The sequence below is a fragment of the Opisthorchis viverrini genome (assembly GCF_000715545.1).
Source record: "Opisthorchis viverrini unplaced genomic scaffold opera_v5_125, whole genome shotgun sequence".
NCBI lineage: Eukaryota > Metazoa > Platyhelminthes > Trematoda > Opisthorchiida > Opisthorchiidae > Opisthorchis > Opisthorchis viverrini.
The window spans coordinates 600,395-617,189 of record NW_008751786.1 but is presented as its reverse complement, the minus strand read 5'-3'; the positions used below and the strand labels follow the sequence as shown (position 1 = coordinate 617,189).

Sequence of the window (16,795 nt, the reverse complement as noted above, 5' to 3'; positions counted from 1 at the left end):
ATGTTCAAGGGGACGAGTGGGGATATTCACCTTGCTAAAACTCTGAACAAATGGTGTCTGGTGAAGGCGCCCTTCTTATCACAATCAGCACGTAATCAGTGGGTGTTTGTTAGAACGAGTTAATCCCTTGAAAGATATCAAACAGTAATAAGGTCTTCAACACTTTCGGAATGCGCCCAACTTTCAGAACACATGCTGAGTAGTACTCACTAGGTGTATTCATGCCACCCGGCCTTCACAAAAATGATATAACGTATATCTAGTCAGATATCAGGGGATATTGTAGTATTTTATTGGACGGTCAGCACAGGAAGTCAGATTCATCCGCAAATGCACAAGTGCATCGGTTTTAAGCAACCCGGTGGTTGGATAGTCTGCTGAAGGTAGGGACTAGTCCCTTCATGCTCAACGATGATGAAAAATCCCAAGGAATTAACGGTAAGATATAATCGGAAGGTATACCGGGAAAGGCGGTGGTTGTTTGTGATAGGACCTAGTAAGACAATCAAAGCCCAATATGTAGCACTGTTAAGGTACCGATCAGGCAGTTATTGAGATTGATAGTGCAAAGCGGTCTGGTAAGTCTCGGTTGAGATTCCCTCCTGTAAGCGATGCCAGTCTACTCTGAGGAGTACTGTGCAATTGTTGCATCTTCATCGGAAATGCTGGAAGGGTCATCTCACTAAACTTCAATAAGTCGCCAACCTGTGACCTCAGGCTAGCTGCTCGGACACTTAACCATTCAGCCGAGAGGCTGAAGTCACATTCACACTATCTTATTTTGAAAAAAGCCTTCTTTCTGCCTGAGCGCCATAATTCTGGTTGGTCCACACCCAACGGGGGAAGCATTGGACTCGAGATTCGCTCATATCAGAGCCCCTCAGCAGTGCATTTTCTTGGTCAGGGGGGAGGTTGGACTGTGGCATCCGAGATGCAAGGCGAGCATGTTGTCACTACTTCACCAGCTGGCATTGTATGCATTTGAATTGTTACGACTGATCGATCGAACCTGTTTATTGTTCGAGTGATGTGACCTGTTTACCCGACTCCTCGAAAGATAACCCAGTACCCCTCTTGTTTGTGTTGATCGATTAACATGCCTTCCCAGTCAGACAGAACGTTCAAAACCTGCTTGGCCAGTTTCATTAGTCGTCGGTATTTCTCGGCTTTTTAGTATAAACCAACTCCACTTACAGGATGAAATGCGAATAGTCGTGAATTGCCGCATCAGTGAGTGTCTTTAGCCCTCGCATTACGAGAAATAGTTTACGATATCACGCGTGAAAATGAGTTGCGTGGTGTTCTATTCCACGACCGGTATGGCAGTTTGGGTTTAGAACAACCCAGAGGCGACTTTCTCGTACAAAATACTCGACACAGTATGCCTAGAAATGAGTTGCACGGATTGTAACTTCGTCTAAACTGCGCAAGCTACTAGACATGTTATGTTTCATGACATTCAGCTGTGGCACCCTTTCGGTGCTTAACTAGCACGCCACCCGAAGGTTGCACGAGGGCAGAGGTCGGGTTCGAACCACGGACCTTCGTGTCAGTGAATTCGCGCTCTATAACCACTTTGGCCATCTCGCCCCGTTTCAAGGGAGAAATAGCGCTGTATAGGCGTTCCTCTGATTAAGAAGGATAAACCTGAATTCAACAATTACACGCCACCGTGATGTCCATTTTTCGTACGTATCGCTTCATCACGCAGGTTCGGATCAAAGTAGCGGACGAGGTATCAATTTTCATGAATGACAGTCCACGGAGATTATACAAGGACTTGTCTGTTCTGGTCAAGCCTGAAACACAACCAGTGTTCGCTGAGAAGATCTTTAGAAATCTGTAGCAAGTGTTCGGCGTACTGGACAAGTGGCTTTCAAACGTTTCGTCAGTCCTGTCAGGACGCGATCAGATAGGTACAAAAGCACATGTGCAGAGAGTGACCCATCCCCAAGGTCACCATCGGTACGACTCGTCCGGAAAGTAGGTGAGTTGGCGGCTCTCACCAAACACGGCTTAGCGACATACGACCAGCGGAGTGGGCCTGAGACTGTTCACGACCGCCATTCGTTGTACAGAACGAACAAGTGAATGACCATATTTGGCTACTTAGTCATCCTATATATTTACGCAGACGCTCTGTATGTTTTGTCCTGGCAATACAGCCGTGTCCCCAGTTCTGTATCTTCTCCCTATCACGTGGTCTGGTAGGCTCAGCGCAGGCGTAACCAATAGACGACCACCCACGATACAACAAATCCCCGCACTGACAGTGTTCCTTTCATGGCGACGAAGCGTTTCTAAACTCGGCGAACAGACCAAACGTCACTTGATCCACAGCTGATCCGAGCCACCAGTGTTTAGACATGTTGCCAACGACAGACTAGACTTTTAGGTGTTCACGTGCACAGAACCCGCATAGGTGCCAATCCGTAAATACGAAAGTCTTTCGTTATCCCGGAAGACACTGCTACATTTGCTCCCCTGAAGAACGTGACTAAATTGATGTATATTATTACTACTCTTGATAAAGTGGGAAAACACCATTTAAACGAACGATCCTCCTTTACCCAAATCTGAACTCCCCAAAGATTGAAGCCGGATACCACAAATTCAAGTCTAAATATATGGATTCAATATACAAGTTATCCACATTGGTGCTGTTGGCGTTTTTGCTCGGTTTGTTTTTTTAGCAATATCTTTCGTTAGTTCGTCTGTAGCGGCTGAAAGACCAAAAGGTGACAGAATGACGTTAGCTCTGTGTCTGTCGTTGTTTACAAATTGGGAAAAGATCTAGTTGGGGTACTCTGATTGGCGGGATTAAAACTAGTCGGGCAGTCATCTTCCGAAATCTCTTGAGCGGGTGCTGCTTCTGTGGTTATCCGGTTAGGAGACTGGAGTAGTTCTGTGAGGGTACCCGGTAGTTGTGATAATTGAACCTGCAAATGGATGCGGGGGAGAACAGAGTCTAAAAAGTGATCCACATAAGTGAAACAGTTCGAAAAGTCACGACAAAAATTTCCATACCAAAGTTTCTTTTGTGAGCCTCGGAGTTCTGAACACAACAGCGTGTTACGAAGGAATACGACTTAGTAATGAATTGATCTCTCAATGGAGATCCTTCCATGCATCAAGATCTGTGGCTCCTCGAAGAGGGCCTAGCTGCTTCGAAGGCAACCAACGGTCAACTTTCCTCCTGATATTCGCTCATGGAAATGTAGCAAGTTCTCGAAATGTTGAGTTATGCATTTCTCCACCTAACTATAACGCGTTTTTGCTACAAACGTTTGGCTGGCCAGTAATGAGACTGGCACACAGACGGGGATAGAAACGGTAGACCAGATGAAACTGGATGTATCCCCCGTTTGACATTTTGATTTTTCACAAATCGATCTGTGATTCTTACTGCGACAGTTGCTCAACAAGTCTCCTCATTTCTCCGGAAGTCTTGGGGTTGAAAATAACATGCAAAAGATGGATATGTACAAAACTCTACAAAACCCTACCTGAAGTTGAGTTAAGCACTTTTCCACCGATACAAGACGTTGTACAAAAATTGCCTGATCGTTTCGTATGAAAGTGACCACTTCGTGAATGCCAGTTTGCAACTGAGGAATAAGAAAAAACAGGGCTATTTAGATCAATTTTAAAGACGATATTGAGCGGAGTGCAGTAAGACCGAATAGAATACTACTCAGATGAGTATCTAGACAATATGCCGTCTCAAGTGAAAGAACCCGAATATCATGGTAGAAGATTTTTGAGACTATAACGTAGCATTCATGGTTTTTCATCTGGCCGATCATATGTATTCGGCGAAAACAGGGGACTTGCTGCCATGTGAGCAGTATAAAGGGTCGGACTGTCGACTGACACCTTGATATATTAGTCTACCATGGTTCGAACCCAACCCCGGGCATCTCGACTACTCGTGTCTAATCTGGCATTATCCGAGCCCTCGTGCTTCGTTCAGGTGGTATGGCAACCAGGAACCAAAAGGACGACTATCTCACTATTATCGGTGCATCCACCACAGGTAGACTTTCTTCTAAAGGAAAAAGTCACGTTGTTAAATATCGGGCCTATAGTTGGGAACTGATCCCACGTATGATCACATGTAGGTCACTAATGATTGGCTAAGGTTCAACTCTGTCCACTGCCGATACATAGACATCCTAGTAATATTCAAAATTTAATGACGTGAGTCGTGCTCAACATGGCACCCACCTTTGCAAGATCTACCATGGAATTGGCATCCTCTTTCAATTTTCTCTGGTCATCTTTCGCCTTTCGCAAGCTACAAAGAGAAACAATTGGCAGCAGGCATAATAAATATATAGCACGTTAGATTTTAACTTCATGATTGCCGGTAATGCTTTGCAGTAAAACGACTGGGAACGGGCAGAAAAGGAAACCGTACCAAGTGTTTTCCTTCAATCTTTAGTAGGCCTTCGTTGCTTGCCAACCGCGGAGGATAACGAACGACTCGTGTCGTACACACACTCGAAACTATTGATTTCTTAGAGGCACTCCTTGGAAATCAGTTTTCACGCGGTAGAAAAAACCAAGGTCTGAGGAGCAACTCCTCGATTTCGATGTTCTATCCCTCTGAAACCATGTGCCCGTCTTGGCCGCAATCCGAACTGAAAAATGGATGCTGCATCCACCTAGTAAGTAATGTCCTTGAAAGTACACTCGGAATTTCTTATGGTGATTTCGTCTTGCATATCAAGCAAGACTATCATGTCATGAAGTCGAGGAACTCGGTATAGCAGCTTCATCCCCAGTGGGAGTCATCAGCAGCGTGTACCTAATGAAACTCAAGAGAGTTTCGAAACTGCGGCTTTAGCCGTTCGGCCGTAAGGTCGTGCATTCGAAAGTCCAAGGAGTTTCGTGAGATGCCACTTTCCGCTTATTCCTGGTAAGAATGAAACAGTTGAACAGTGGATTTTACCTTCAGCATAGAGTGGCTCCACCGGAATCTTCATTTGGAACGCAAAATCTTCTGTAGCTGTGGATCTAATTTCTTAATTTTCCGTGCTCAGTCCTCACCTGCAGTTGATCAATATCTGCATTTGTTTTGCTCTCCTGTTTCGAGGATTCACTAAACTTGTTCTCATCGAATGGTGAGGAGAGTCTGCAAGTATATTTCCAAACTAGGGGAACAGATCAACAACTACCGGATCAATAAACAGTATATATAATGCTAAAAAGTAGGGTCATAAGACTATGGTTGTATACTGGTTGTATAACCATATACACACCGAAATCTTTCGTACCGTCATCGAGGGAACAACGGGTGATCGCTTGAGCAGGAAAATGTGTTGCGCTTCGTGTTTCCTCTATCAACTTTTCAGAAAAACAAGATGGCAATCTCGGCTTTCCAAAAAAACTTGTATGATCTGGTGTCAAAATTCACGAAGTAACTCAGTCAGTGGGCTCTTATTCCCCTGCAGATATAACGTCTTTCAAAGGCTCGATAGGCAGATAACGTTGGGTTTAAAAAGTTAGGTTCATTCGCCCTTAAGACCAAATATTTTGTTAGCATATACTACTTAATGTTCAGTTGGATTTTACATCTCCGAACAGCAGCACGACGCGCTCCATTCAATTTCACTGACAACTCTGTCGACGCAATCTCTTCTAGAATATATTTTAAGAATAACCAGGGTTGTCTCATAAGAGAATTTCGTCAGGCGAGAAAAAGTCAAAGGGTTCAAGACAGAACATCAATCAACTGAGGAATTCAGTCGCTCTCACTGGCGTTCTTAACTTTTACGGTGATGACATGTTTTAATATGGTGAAAAATGGACAAGTTATCCCAGATTTTGTTTCAGATTTATGTATAAAAACCGACGGATTTTTATCTGCACTTTTCTGGCAATGACATCAGCACTCAGGCTGAGGTTCTGCAGCCAATGGGACAGACCCAAATAAAGATGGAGCACCTGGGTGATACGTACTTCTAAATGCTGGTTCACATAAACCACCCCCCGCTTGAGGCGTGGACTTTTGTAAATCATCTGAGTTTTTCAAGCACACTTGTGAATTAGTGGCTTGAACAAGCGCGCGAACCACCCAAAAAGTACCGTATATATCAAGAGTACAACCAAATAATTACTAGAGCACGTGGCGTGGTTGAACCCCAAGTCAGACAAACTAAGACCAGAAAAATCTAGCCACCTCAAACTTCCCTCTCCTGACATTTTGATGGCTTTCCCCAAACGAATGACCATCATTGTCATCTGAACCTAAAACACTACTCGTGAGGTTACTGAAAATGCTTCAAAGCGGACTACCGTACACGATGAATTCAGCCGGATTCAGTTGAGTCACCCACCAGAACAGATTTCCTGTGCACACGAGAATATTTGTCAAGAAAAGTGACCATCCTGTTTCGTCAGACTCTTATTCGAAAAATGGCCACTGCCCACGGTTACATAATCTGGCACCAAACAAGAGGACCACTGAGTTTGGACTATGCGTCGAATCTGTTTTCCTGTAAAATTCGAAAGTGCACGAATTCAAAATGCCCTCTTTGCCGATGAGTCACTTCACACGTCCCTTTTCGTCGCAATTCTAGCTCAGTGAATTGCTTTCACTGCGATGCTTTGGGGAGTTTTAATGACCGCCTGCCTTGTATTGTGCAAACGTGTCTGGTAATATCTGTCTATTGCAGTTTCGAAAAGGTTAAAGCAAACGGAACAGGGTATGCCACAACAGTCTGCAGCGTGTATCGCGTTCCCAGTGCTTTTGTTCAGTTGCATGCACACACTTTCCTAGTTTATCTATCTAATCAAATCGTTTTGCCGGTGTCACGGCCCCTTTTAACCTACCCCAACTCTCCAGACACATCTGAAGTTATAAGGTTGCCGGGATAAACTCTTGAAGTGTTCACTAGGCGGTCCAGAAAACGGCATGAGATGTTCTGCCACCCTAAACTCAAATGACTGCCAAAGATGCTCGATTCCACTACGAAGCGGTCGTGTCCGTTGACGGTTGACGTGTAAACTTCCAATCACTCAGACTTGGTCAGTTGTACGTACCAGGAGACCGTTTTATGAGGTGCACCTCCGAATCAGTCTTTCCACTTTGGATGAATCTTCTGGTGATTTATTCCTCATGCTCATTGAGAAAGAACACCACATTATTGTAAAGTTGGTGAAATACTTTCAGATAAGTGGTGGAGTTTTCAAGGGCATTCCGTATTGATTTTCTACTATACAGACAAACAAAATGGCGCTTTCTCCAACCTTGCTGTCATATCGCTTTCGGGCACTCAACATATACTTGGTCTGAATCCATTTTTACTTATGTAACACAGATCAGACTAAAGTCGCCATCCTACGGGACAGAAGCTAACTGTAAATCTGTGCGGCCCTACGTGAATAGATCTCACGCTGAGGATGCCTAACTGGACAAAGGTCTTGGTGAGAAGTCATCACACTCACTACATGAAGCGACCACGTGATGTAGTTTTCTGGACTGAAGGATGAGTGATGCTAAGGATGAAACAGCTGTACGTAGCTTCTCGGCCTTTCAGCCGAGATTAACTCCGCTGATAGGGAGATATCACTATTGAAAAAATGGCCTCCGTTTTAAGTTTGCCACACTTTCCAACACGTACCCATTTTCGGCGAGTTTCGACGGCGAGTTGTTCCCTGCACTGCAATTTGTCACGCTAAATATTGGTATACTGGTGCACAAAGCATTCTCCAACCTGATTTTACGAAACTAGAATCCTAAAATTAGTAAACGCCCCTCTTTTGAACGCTGAAAAAAGTGTGGTGTCAAACGTTCGTCGTAAATGCCACACGTCGACAAGGATCCTTGTCGTCACACCTGTCTTTTTAACAAGATTTTACGTCGAACGACATTCTTTACAGATCGCTCAGTCGGATGTGACGCGTGGCTTGCAGCTGGCCGAATTTGCAAAGGAAACTTTGCAAAACAAACCTGAATTAATACGTCCGATATGTTGTAATCAGTCGGAAAACCGCGTGAAGTTGATCTTGTCACCAAGACCATGATTAGGGGGTTCGTCTACGTTGGATACTTTCGCAAATTCAAGTTATGCTTACAAGAACATTCGCCTTGAACTCGAGGTCAACAGGCATTTTAAAACTGTAGAAAAACACTGATGAGAGGCAAATTTAAAAGTCATCTTCAGTCCGACGAAACTTAAAGAAAGTTCGGATTTCGGAAGTATCGATAAGCTTTTCCATACCAGATTTACTGATGCTTCTATTCAAGCAACAGTGTCCGCCGAAACATTTTCCAGCTTCCACTTTCGTCCAATCAAAATTTTTCGGAATTTTAGCAGATTGGTTGTAATAAAAAAAAGTTGCTACTGGCCTAGTTCTGAAACTGTCCACTAAATTAAGGAAGGATAAGTTAAGCACGTCTCTTTGATTACACATCCCAAAAGTCACTTAATTTTTATGAACGTAACACTACTAATAAGGTTGCTGAAAACTTTCAGACAGCTCACGATCGGTTGCACCGTCATTGTGGCTCATAAGATAAACGGCTCATCTCCCATCTGATTTTGAATAGGTTCAATTGAGTCACCCTGCCTGATGAGCCCCGGTAAGAGGGAAGCTGCCGAGGAGTTTTCAGCAACCTTATGAGTAGTATGTTACATATGCGATATCTCCAATATCGCATCAAATGAAACACGGGGCGGCCTGGTACAGCACGTGTAGTTGAAAAAAACATTAAAAAGGACAGTTTTGACTGGTTTTCGCCAAGTCTGTCCTTAAAAAGGAATTTTACAGGCCGACAATTAAATGGACATCCCAAAATCTTGCTGAGTTTGTTGACTGTTGATCACGTGACTGTTCATCTTCTCAGCAAATCGAGCAGTTATCCCGTGAGTTCTTCCTCAACAGTCGAAAAGACAGCATCAGTGCGTGATACGCAGAGCAATGCTAACGAGCAAACAAGGCAGACCTACTGTTAAGCGATTTCACTATTTTTTGTATAGGAGAGACCCAGTTTCCGTCTGTTTAAGCTAAGGCGATCGCTAAGTCGGTTGAATTGTAGGTTGTCTTGATGTATTAGGATATCGACATATATTAAGATGAATAAAACTACTTGAATCTTGTTTTCCTCACTTCAACCGTATTGGAACGTCTTTACCGACGTTTGACACTAGTAGGCTTACGCGTGGTGTTTCAGTGGTTAGTACTCACCCCAACTCACTAAGCCAAACTTCTTACGTGTGCCGATTCAAAGGAGTTTACAGAATTCATAGGACAATCAATAGTACTACCTCTGCCTCTTCTGCCTGGCTCACTAATCAATTAATTTTGGTTTCTTTTCCAATCTGGAAAGTTATTGTTGTGCAGTTATCTCTCTCATTCCAACTCACAGAGGTGTAGCAATGGACTGGAGTTTTTCTTTTGTGCCACGCCAACATACCCACGCTTGTGCAAGGAGTTTAGATCCCGGTTATCTGGTAGCGAGGCGGGCGTCTTGCGATCACTCCATCAACACACCTTGGTTGTCACATCCGAAGAGGATAGCTCGATTAAACTTAGTGGTGTGATCAGTTTACCCAAGGTCTCGAACCCAGAAACTGTCATGACTACGTTGATCGCCTGTCAAGACATCCAATTCGGATAAATTCACGAGCGTTTGCAAACTGAGGAATGGTTGCGAAATTTTTTTGCATTCATGGTCGATTAAATCAGTGGTGAGTGGTGGTCTTGCACTTCATTTGTCTGAGTTAAAGGTCACGAGAACAAGTACTGATCTAAAACACAGCATGTTGCAGATGCTTCTACATCAGCGCTAATAGACTCGGCTCGTTTTTGAAAAGAGTAGCCTGGGAATGATTCGTACAGCGTAGAAACGTACTATCTACTGAAAAGCACTTTTAGAAACTCATGAAGGACATCGGGCCATAAGGTACTACGTCGATGGTGCGTTCTGACCTCTCCTGTGCACTGAAGTAATAAACAAATAAACAAATTGAAAAAGATACATGACACATCAACCAACCGATTTATCGCCGCAAGGAACTTCCGTTGATGTCGCCTCACGCGACTCGCGTTGACGCGCTTGACCAAACGAGTGTGTTTGTAAAATAGCCACGTTTCACGGAGCACATTGGCCGCGGAATGCCTTAACTGAAAGTAGAAGGGGGAATAAATGTTTTCAGTCTGGTCCACACCTCAAGTGGATACTGATATAATTACAAAGAGAAACTGAATATGCCAGTTCACATTACATACAGTTTTGAGCAGTTCTGTCTCACGAAACTGATGTCAACAACAAAGAAGCTATTGGATAATTCTGCGGAAGAATTCCGATGGGGCTTGTTTGGTGCATCACCTTCAGTTTCAACGAAAGCAACATGTAAACGACTTTCAACGAACAACTTGCAAGCAAATCGCTGTTCAATTTAAAGGTTTATCATCTTTAATTCAACGGAATATGTTTGCCTGATGACCCCAAAACATGATAGAAACGGTAGTTTCGATGTAGATTTCGATACAGAATGTGATTGACCCTTCGCCGGATGCGTTCATGTAATTTGGGGAGGGTTCTGATGGCCCCTGCGTATCCTAACAAGCAACAAGAATCCTTCAAAATGATGAGTGCAAATTTCGTTTTGTTTGCCATAACGTGTCCGTTGTAAAATGTGTTATGGCGAAGCGGTTATGGTGCGTCTCTGAATAGGCTTGGGCTCGCTTCAGGGTCGGAGATGTCAGACGCCATCCAGGAGGTTACATTTACTCTGGAAGTTTGTGCGATGCGCACCACTGAGGATTCCAAACAAGGAGGAAGAAGTCCCAAATTGCAACTCTGTTTTTCGGCACTCAAAGGGCTCAATCTCTCTCAAACGATCAGTGTTCTGGTAGGATGACCATATTTGAGCATATATCAAAAACCTGATTATTTCAAGATGATACTGTACTCTTACTTGACCTTTTACAGACTCCTCTGCCATTTTTATTTGAGGGCGAGCCACCTCCCATGGGCAGTATATGGAATAAACATGAAAGGTAGTGAAGGAGAACCTTCAGATGTGAACGAAAATCTCAAGGCCGGAACATCGTGTTCCCACTAACATGAGAAAAACCACCGTGGCTAACATCTGAAAGGTTTTGCTCCGATACATTTGGACGAGTGAATCTACACAAACAAGCGTGCTGTGGACACCCCAAAAGTTCACTTCCACAATTTATTCTAACAAACAGCTGTTTCATTAGTATTAACTGGGTTTAACTTTCTAAGTGTTTCTATGTACCACCAAGAACCAGTCTGTAAATAGACGGCGTCATCACTCTTATCTCAGTAGTGTCGAGCCGACTACACTAGAGGGCTGTGATATGCAGCCATGTCACCAACCTGATATTACCCAATCCTGTCTCTTCTAGCTGGATCAGTGATTTTGGTTGCAGTCAAAAAGAGGGGAGCAAAATTTTTTGTTGTAACGTGTATTCCTTACCTCAGGTGCTAGAGCGCTGGCTCCACCTGGAGGTACTTTTCACCGTGTCGTACCGTTCTTCGTGTGCACCAGTGTGCTTCCTAGTGAATTCCAGCAACAGTACCGAAAGACCTGACTAGCTACGCTCTGTTTCAGACAACTGTTGGAGATGTTCATACGGATAAAGTGGAATAACGTTCATTTCTGAAGACCAAAGAGGCACACTTGTGCCTATGATTGAGTAAAACTGTTGTGTTCGATGGTTTCGTACCACATATGGTGCACTCAAAGCCTGTAAGGTCACGCGTCACATGTATTTATCTACTCACAAGTCGACTGATTCTACTCAAACGAGAGAAACGTTGCCGAATAACGCAAGACGCTTGCTGTCCACCAGGCAAGACTACACACAAACAACTTAAGCTCAAATAGATTACAAACACATCGAAAAAATTTATGGTCACTTTACAAATCTGTTTGAGAGTCGTGAATATCCTTGGCTATGCTTTGCACCCAAAAGGTGTGAGGTCATGCTTCTGGACATGCAGTCACTAAACACGCCACTTACAGTCCAGGAAGAAACACTCGAAGTTGTGGAGCGTTTTACGTACCTTGGAATTTTCATTAGCTCTGATTGTAGTGTAACAGATGAGGTGAATGCACGAGTCTGCAAGGCTCGGGTCGAGTTTACTGGGTTGAGATACCTATGACGTCAGAGTGGTGTATCCCTGAATCTCAACGGACGTGTGTATCAAGCTACAGTACAAGCTGTTTTGTTGTATGGCTGTGAGACTTCGCCTGTTCGAGCAATGGAACTGAGACGTCTTCAGATGTTCGACAATAGTTGTCGGAGGACCACAGCTCGCGTGCGGTGGTTCCGAGAATCCGTAATGAGGCAATAAGAATATGAGTTTTCGGTTGTGCAACGAGAATTTCCATCCTGGACTGTGCCCAGTACCAGAAGCTGCGTTGGTTGGGACATGTGTTGCGTAAGGCAAACCATCGTTTGCGAAAGAGAGTTCTGCCTCCCATGTCCAACTCAGATTGGCGGAAGCAGCGAGGTGGCCATCCTTCGACCTGGCAGAGGGGTATGAAAGAGATTGTGGAACGCCTGGGAGCTGTCGGTGTTACTCGGATTCCAGGACCGCGTGATCCTCACTGCACCTGGTTGGAGACTGTGCAAGATATGGCTGCTTTCAGTTTCTGTCCAGATTGTCTGAATGAGTGTCTGGAGGTAAAGGCCCCCCCCCGGAATGATTGTAGTAAGCTAGCACTAAGTTCCTTCCGAATCCGCCTTTATTCTTTTCTCCACAATAAGTCTTTGAAAAATGATTGTTGTACGGCAGCGGAGCACTGTTGTTGAACATTGATGTCCTACTGCCGATGATGATGATGGCTATGCTGTGCAGATCAGCTGTTCGGAAATGCATTTAATTTGCAATGCACTACTCATAAGGTTGCTGAAAGCCCTTCGATTTAGCTGGGTTCCAGATGAGTCTCTGGTAAAACCAAATTAGTTTGCAAATTAGTGTATTTCGCTAAGTACATTTAACTTGGTGCAGGACAGGCACAATAAACCAGAATTTAAACGAAAGAAAAGCTGACTGACCTACTTCTCGGGGGACACAAGTTTGCCGGTCAGGAGAGGATCATACTTAAAAAATGCGCCAACTTGAATACAATAAATCCAACGTCTACATTGATTGGGTAATGAGTACAATGGTAGAATAATTTAGTATTAACGGTTTGTTTGGCGATACCATATAGGCATCAGGCGGCAGATTTGAAAATATCAGCAGCTGGCGTTTGCACTGAGAACACTGTGGTGGCAGGAAACTCTGGTTCAAGGAATCTCTGAACGTGACTTGGATGCTGTCGCAAACTATAAGATCACATTTGCTGTATCTCTACCTACCAAATGAACTATCGAAACAACCAAGTAGTTCGGACCTTCATTCACGCTCCTCGTTTTCCTGTTTTCCAGTCTATAGTACATTCTGATTCGGATACGCTGGCAGTGCACACTCCACGGAATTCATGAGGTTTAGAACCCTCCGACGCCCTAGTAACTTATGCGGCCACGATCGTCCAATCAGCAAAAATCTCACCTTGCGCACACAAGACCCAAAATCGATAAACAACACTGACGTTCATACATTTTTGAATTGTGCTAAGTTGGCGCGTTCAACAACCACCAAGCCAAAATCTCATTTGATAAACGTCCGGGAAGCAAGCTCTAATAATTTTGGCCACGTTCTAAAGAGTTGTGACAGAAACAGGTTTCTTAAGTACCAAAGAACGGTTCAAAATCAACGCACACTCAGGAGTCGTGTTCGTCATCAGCGGATTCCACGTTACATCCACTATCTCAGTCAGCATTCTATTGCCGACGGGAAAGATCACCGAACTGCTTACTATCGCACTACAAGTGACTAGAGGAAACAGAGCTCCAAAGTGTTGGTTCCATCGAGATAACACAGCTGAATGGCATAATAATCTGCCGCATGTATCGTCCAACTACGTATTTCAACGCGGGTGCTATGCAAACTAAACTTCGCAGCATTCTCTGGTCGCACACCATAAACCCAAATCTTTAGCAGACTGTGCTCGGAAAAGTCTACATGAGTCCGTCCCTTGTTCTTTGGAAGACCTTATCTATTCTTCTCCGGGGCAGTGGAAGCTTTCTCAAACGCCTGCACAACAGAGCGTGGCAGTGCTACCGATTTCACTCATCTCAGTGTGATGTGCGAATCATCCGAATTCATTTCTTTCGTGAACCGAACCAGCAGCCCCTTCATACCTTTCTCAGTGACTTCGTAAATTCTTATCTCAAGGTCTTTTCTATGAAGCAAAATGCTGAGGAAAGGAAGAAGGCCTTCGCTGCGGAGTTATTTATTAGAAAATGCCAAATGACCAGTTAAAGACTATTGGACAGGGAATCAATACTCTCATATGCATCTGATTTACAAAAACTGAGCATCCATCTTCTCTTGAACGCGTCTTCCTGAACTTTCCTTGATAGTAATTGACTGTTGCTCAAGTCCAAGGAAATTCTACAAAGCGGCTCCACAAATTCCGCAATAGAGACGCAAGACGAATTTACAAGAAAATATACTACTAATATGCCCCCCATCAGTAGTAACACCGTTACACTGGTAGCTCAGGTAGTGCAGATGGTCGTTGGTTTCTTCCCTGAGCTAGGCAGTTTGATTGTAAACGTTTCATCGCCAGTTGAAGTGGCAACATCAGTGCGTTGTTAGAGAGCGATGGTTGTACCACAATTATTACCGAGCCATCTCTATGGTCCACTACGCTCACAACGCACGGATAATGTCAACTTGATTGCTGATAAAACGTTTGTTATCAAATTTCCCAGCTCAGCGAACAAGCCAACGACCACCTAAAGCTGTCGTATCCCTTCGAAGTGGATTGTGACCGAAAGAACCTACATCCTAGAACACGTTCAAGGGGTGACTTGTGTGCAAAACCGATCAGATTTGTGAAGAGGAATGGCCCGGCCACGGTGAAACAGAAACTCTGACCACATTTACCAAGAAAGTTTATTTCAGAATACTCAAGAACGACGGTAGGTGCCGTGAAACGCGGACTGCTATGAAACCCCAACGTGGCAACCCCCCTGCATGCAGTCCCGATACCAGGGGATCAGTGATTCTTTGAGTGTGGCGCACCAGGATCTCCCTGATATCAGATTCCTGCTTATATTAAGACAGTGTTGTTCCATCTGATAAGGATAAAATTTCAATTCCAGAGTTGAGTCCAATAAAGCCTCCTCCAGAAAGAAAGTACAGAATACATGCGTGCTCGCCAAGTTCTGAGCTGATGCTGATGCCTGCTGATGCCTCAGCAGGATCACTCGTTACTCATGCCGGAAAAGGATGCAGCGAAATATCTCTAGAGGACGTTTCCAAATTGCAAAGCCCACTGAATGGCAGATATCCTGAAAGGTTGCATCCCATCACCTATGAATTCTTCGTTCTGAGTTGCCCAAGCAGTTTTATACGCTGTATATCGGCCAACAGCGTTCCAGAATCAATCACCAGATTCACCAGATCATCTCTTTTGTACAGTAGTATGGTTTTGAACGGGCGACTCAACTGGATCTAACTGAAACTCATATTTACGGTGTTCTTCTTGGGCTTCACGCTACAATTGTGCAGCACATTGATTCGAAGGCAGTCATTAACGAGACTTTCAGCTGGATTTGGTTGAATCTATCATCAAAGCTAATTTCGTATGCAAATAAGAGTATGTGGCAAACGCAGTCCAAATCGGGTTCCAGTAGAACATAAGACTGACGGAAACTAGGAGGCTGCACCTACCTGAGGGGCGAGACTGATTAAGAGTTGTCGAAGAGATTTCAGCAACTTCATGAGTAGTATGTTACGTCCACCTACCAAATTGCATAAATTCACAGCCGGTGGTGACCGAATACCACCAATTGCACAACTATCCTCTGTGTGCTTAAATGTACAGTTATTTAACTTTCTTTGCTCCTCACGCATTAATGAACTCTTGATACGCAGCAACCAATTCGAATGGGAATAGGCGGACCACTTTGGAAGGGGATTTGGTATTTTGAGCCCCAATATGTGCATTTCATTTTTTCTCAGCTGAACGCTTCAGGGTTTCCGGGAATTCACGAACGATCCCATAATCATCCTTCCCTAAGTACTTCAATGTCATATGTACTGACAAACTACCTTCTTTTTCAAGCCAACTGAATCCCGGCTCGAATCACTTGTTCATGATATTCCACTGTCAAGTAACCGTTGAGTCTTTCGTTTACACCAAATGTGTTTGCAAGTGAGTGTGTTCCTCCAACCACATCGAAGCCGAATATCAAGTTAAAGTTAACCCGGTAACGATGCCTACTTAACTAGTTCAAGGAGAGTGACGTCCGTTCTGTGTTTTGGAAGATACCACAGCAACTGACTGCCTTCCGACCACACAGCACTTGTGTTGAAAGAACTGAATGCCAAAATAAAAGGCGTAAAAAAGAACACGTGTTTCACTACGTCCAAAGCATCATTGGTCGGAGTGACCCGGACGGGAGAGCTGCGGTAGATCGCCAGACGTCCAATTCATCCTAGTCACGTCACTGATATAACCTGTTCTTTTGAATTGCCCATATCGTTCCAACTGAAAGATGAGGCGGCCTGTGTGCAGCATATTTAGCTGTTGAGTCTCTCATGAAAACCAAATTGATTTGCAACTTAGGTTATTTCTCGAAAACAGTGCAATTTGGGTTCAAGTAGAATATAAGGTTGACGGAAACCAGAGGACTGCGCCTACCTGATGGGCCCCAAGAAAGGTGAAACCGGTCGTTGGCGGTCGAG

The 16,795-nt window shown here is 44.2% G+C and overlaps 1 protein-coding gene across 1 annotated transcript in view; it reads right to left on the bottom strand.

The window, feature by feature from the left end:
• Positions 1-2,692: 2,692 nt before the first annotated feature.
• T265_06336 (hypothetical protein) overlaps positions 2,693-16,795 on the bottom strand; it is a gene marked incomplete at both ends in the record, with an annotated part of 59,822 nt that continues 45,719 nt past the window's right edge. The window contains 4 exons of the mRNA XM_009171569.1: positions 2,693-2,939; positions 3,507-3,608; positions 4,228-4,297; positions 10,007-10,134. Coding sequence (XP_009169833.1) covers positions 2,775-2,939; positions 3,507-3,608; positions 4,228-4,297; positions 10,007-10,134 — 465 coding nt within the window. The remainder of the gene's footprint in view (positions 2,940-3,506; positions 3,609-4,227; positions 4,298-10,006; positions 10,135-16,795) is intronic.